Here is a 2,405-nt window from a genome sequence, read left to right on the forward strand (position 1 = left end):
GTATTCTTCCAAGTCAAAGGTCATGGGTTTGAATTCCCATTCGGCTTGTACCATGGTCAACTTCCTATGCAAAATACCTGCCTTTAACCCTGGCTTCTTGAGGCTGTGAGAAGGTGCGCAGACACATGGTCCCTACATCTTGTCCCGCTAAAGTGCCCCGGAGGATTTCACTGTCCTGTAGGGGGCGAGCTACCCACACTGTCTCACTGGCCCTTTCCTGAGGTTCTGGTGGGGAATTCAGGGGGTTCCGAGGCCAAGGGTGGAATTGGGGAGCAAAAGGGTGGGCTCCCCTCCAGCCGGGAAGCCAGTATCCCGGGTTCCACACCACGCCCTCTGGGCAATGTTGCTAGAGGTCATGGCGGGTGCGGGGTGGGAGCCGGCACCGCAGCCCGGGAAAGGGCGCGCCCTCGAACCCCAGCACGTCCCGAAGGCAGACACAATGCGATGGCACACAGCCGCTGACCAGTCCCGAGCGCACATCGCCCTCCTTCCTGCGGCCTCAGCTTCTCGGCGGCGTGGTGGCGGCGCGCGCCCCGATTGGCGGCCAGGCCTGCGCCCCGCCCCGCCCGGCGGGCCACCGCCCCCTCCCTAGCCGGGCCCGCCCCTCTCCGCGGGAGGCGTCCGGGCCAGCGGCTTGGTGGCGGGTTGTTCCCGCCGACTGTGCGCGCCCGCGTCTGGGCTCGCTCGAAGAGGACGCGGCGGCGGCGGCGGCGGCGGCGGCGGCGGCGGCGGCGGCAGTGGCGGCGACGGCTCCAGGAGCACAGCGGGCAGAGCTGCGGGCTGCACGCGCCCCTGCTGCCACCGGGCGTCCCGTGGTGGCTCCCGCGCCCTGCTGCGGCTTCCGCGCCCCGCGCTCCTCTTTGTCCGTGTCCCAGAGCGGCTGCGGCGGCGGGGTCGGAGCCCGCGCCCTGGGCGACTGAGGCGGCGGCAGTCCGCGCCCCGGCGTTGCGGCGATGCCGGACCAGATTTCCGTGTCGGAATTCGTGGCCGAGACCCATGAGGACTACAAGGCGCCCACGGCCTCTAGCTTCACCACGCGCACGGCCCAGTGCCGGAACACCGTGGCGGCCATCGAGGAGGTGAGCGGTAGCATCGCCGGCGCCGGGCGGGAGGCTAGGGTCGCGGTAAACCCGCTGCGTCCTGGGGACCCGCTGGGCTTTCGCGCCTGGTGCCCGAGACCCAGTGACCTCCGCCTGCGCCCACACCCTGGAAAAGTTTCTGGTCCCCCAAAGCCGGACGCAGCCGGACCAGCAGTGCCCAACACAGAAGCCCTTTGTTCCCTGCTCTAGGGAGAGGCTGCTTGGCCACCTTGGGCCTTTTTTTGGGAACGCTCCTGTCTGTTCCCATTTCCCTCGCAGGGTTTCAGGTCCTTTGCTCCCATCCTCGGAGAGGTCAACTTCGGCTCTGAGTCTGTGGCGGCTGCGAGCCGGGGACCCCTGCGAGCTCTACGGGCCCCGGAAAGATGGGTCTCCCTGCGCGGACCTCTCCAACTTGTTCCAGAAGTGGCCCGGCAGGGGCAGCTGTGCCTTCTGAGCCAACAAGCAGAGCAGATCCAGGGGACCCCAAGCTGCTTAGGCACGGGTGCCCATCCCATCTTGGGAGGCCTGGCAGTTCCCACTGCGTGCCGCAGAGCAGCGCTGTCGAGGGATGTGGAGAACCAGAGCTTTGAGATCCAAAAGGCCTTTGGTGGCCGCCTCTGGGCTACCTGTGTGGTGCCTGTTGACAGTATGGTCAGCTCCTTTGCCCTTAACTTGGAAAAGGCCTGCTTTTAGTAAGGGCTTTCAAGATGCATAGTCATTGTATTGAGTGGCTAAGCAGCGAGCTCTCCAGATCCCGGGGAAGAGGGACTGCAAGAAGGAAGCAGTTTGGGTTGAAAATTGAAGCAGGCTTGGTAGGGGCTGTGTGAGTCTAGGGACCGCAGCTGTCCGCGACTTGGGAAAGCCTCACTTACATCATTTTCTTTACCTCCCCAACAGAATTTAGAGTTTCGTGTTTTCTGCTCTGTAGGCCATGTGCGTCCAGCTGTACTCACAATAGGTAGCTGGAGAACCAGACACACATGTGTAGCAGTAGTGAACCGATGACTACATTTTTTTTGCTTAGAATTTTAAGATCGAGGTAGATATTTTAAAATACTTGTGCCAGAGGTTCGTCTTCAGAGAGCTTTTAAATTAAGCTATGTCATTACATCCTTTCCCCTTGCTTGAACAAAGCATTCGATATTAGGCTTTGCCTGGGGGGGTGGTGGCGGGGGACTAGACTATTTTTCTTTCGTGTAAAATATTTGTCTTTGTAGACCTACACAGTCAGGACTAGACTCAATGAAAAATACTAGGTTCAGCATCCTGCTCTTGGAAGTGAGCTAGGGTATCCATTCTTCTCCTTCACCCTCATCCCCTTTCTTT

At 61.2% G+C, this 2,405-nt stretch overlaps 1 protein-coding gene across 4 annotated transcripts in view; it reads left to right on the top strand.

Annotated features, from left to right (window-relative positions):
* Positions 1-734: 734 nt before the first annotated feature.
* Asap2 (ArfGAP with SH3 domain, ankyrin repeat and PH domain 2) overlaps positions 735-2,405 on the top strand; it is a 157,380-nt gene continuing 155,709 nt past the window's right edge. For all 4 annotated transcript variants that reach the window (XM_029484885.1, XM_029484887.1, XM_021178724.2 and 1 more), the window contains exon 1: positions 735-1,079. In XM_029484885.1, the coding sequence (XP_029340745.1) occupies positions 954-1,079 (126 nt within the window). In that variant the 5' untranslated portion in view covers positions 735-953. The remainder of the gene's footprint in view (positions 1,080-2,405) is intronic.

This window comes from Mus caroli, chromosome 12 (genome assembly GCF_900094665.2).
Source record: "Mus caroli chromosome 12, CAROLI_EIJ_v1.1, whole genome shotgun sequence".
Lineage (NCBI taxonomy): Eukaryota > Metazoa > Chordata > Mammalia > Rodentia > Muridae > Mus > Mus caroli.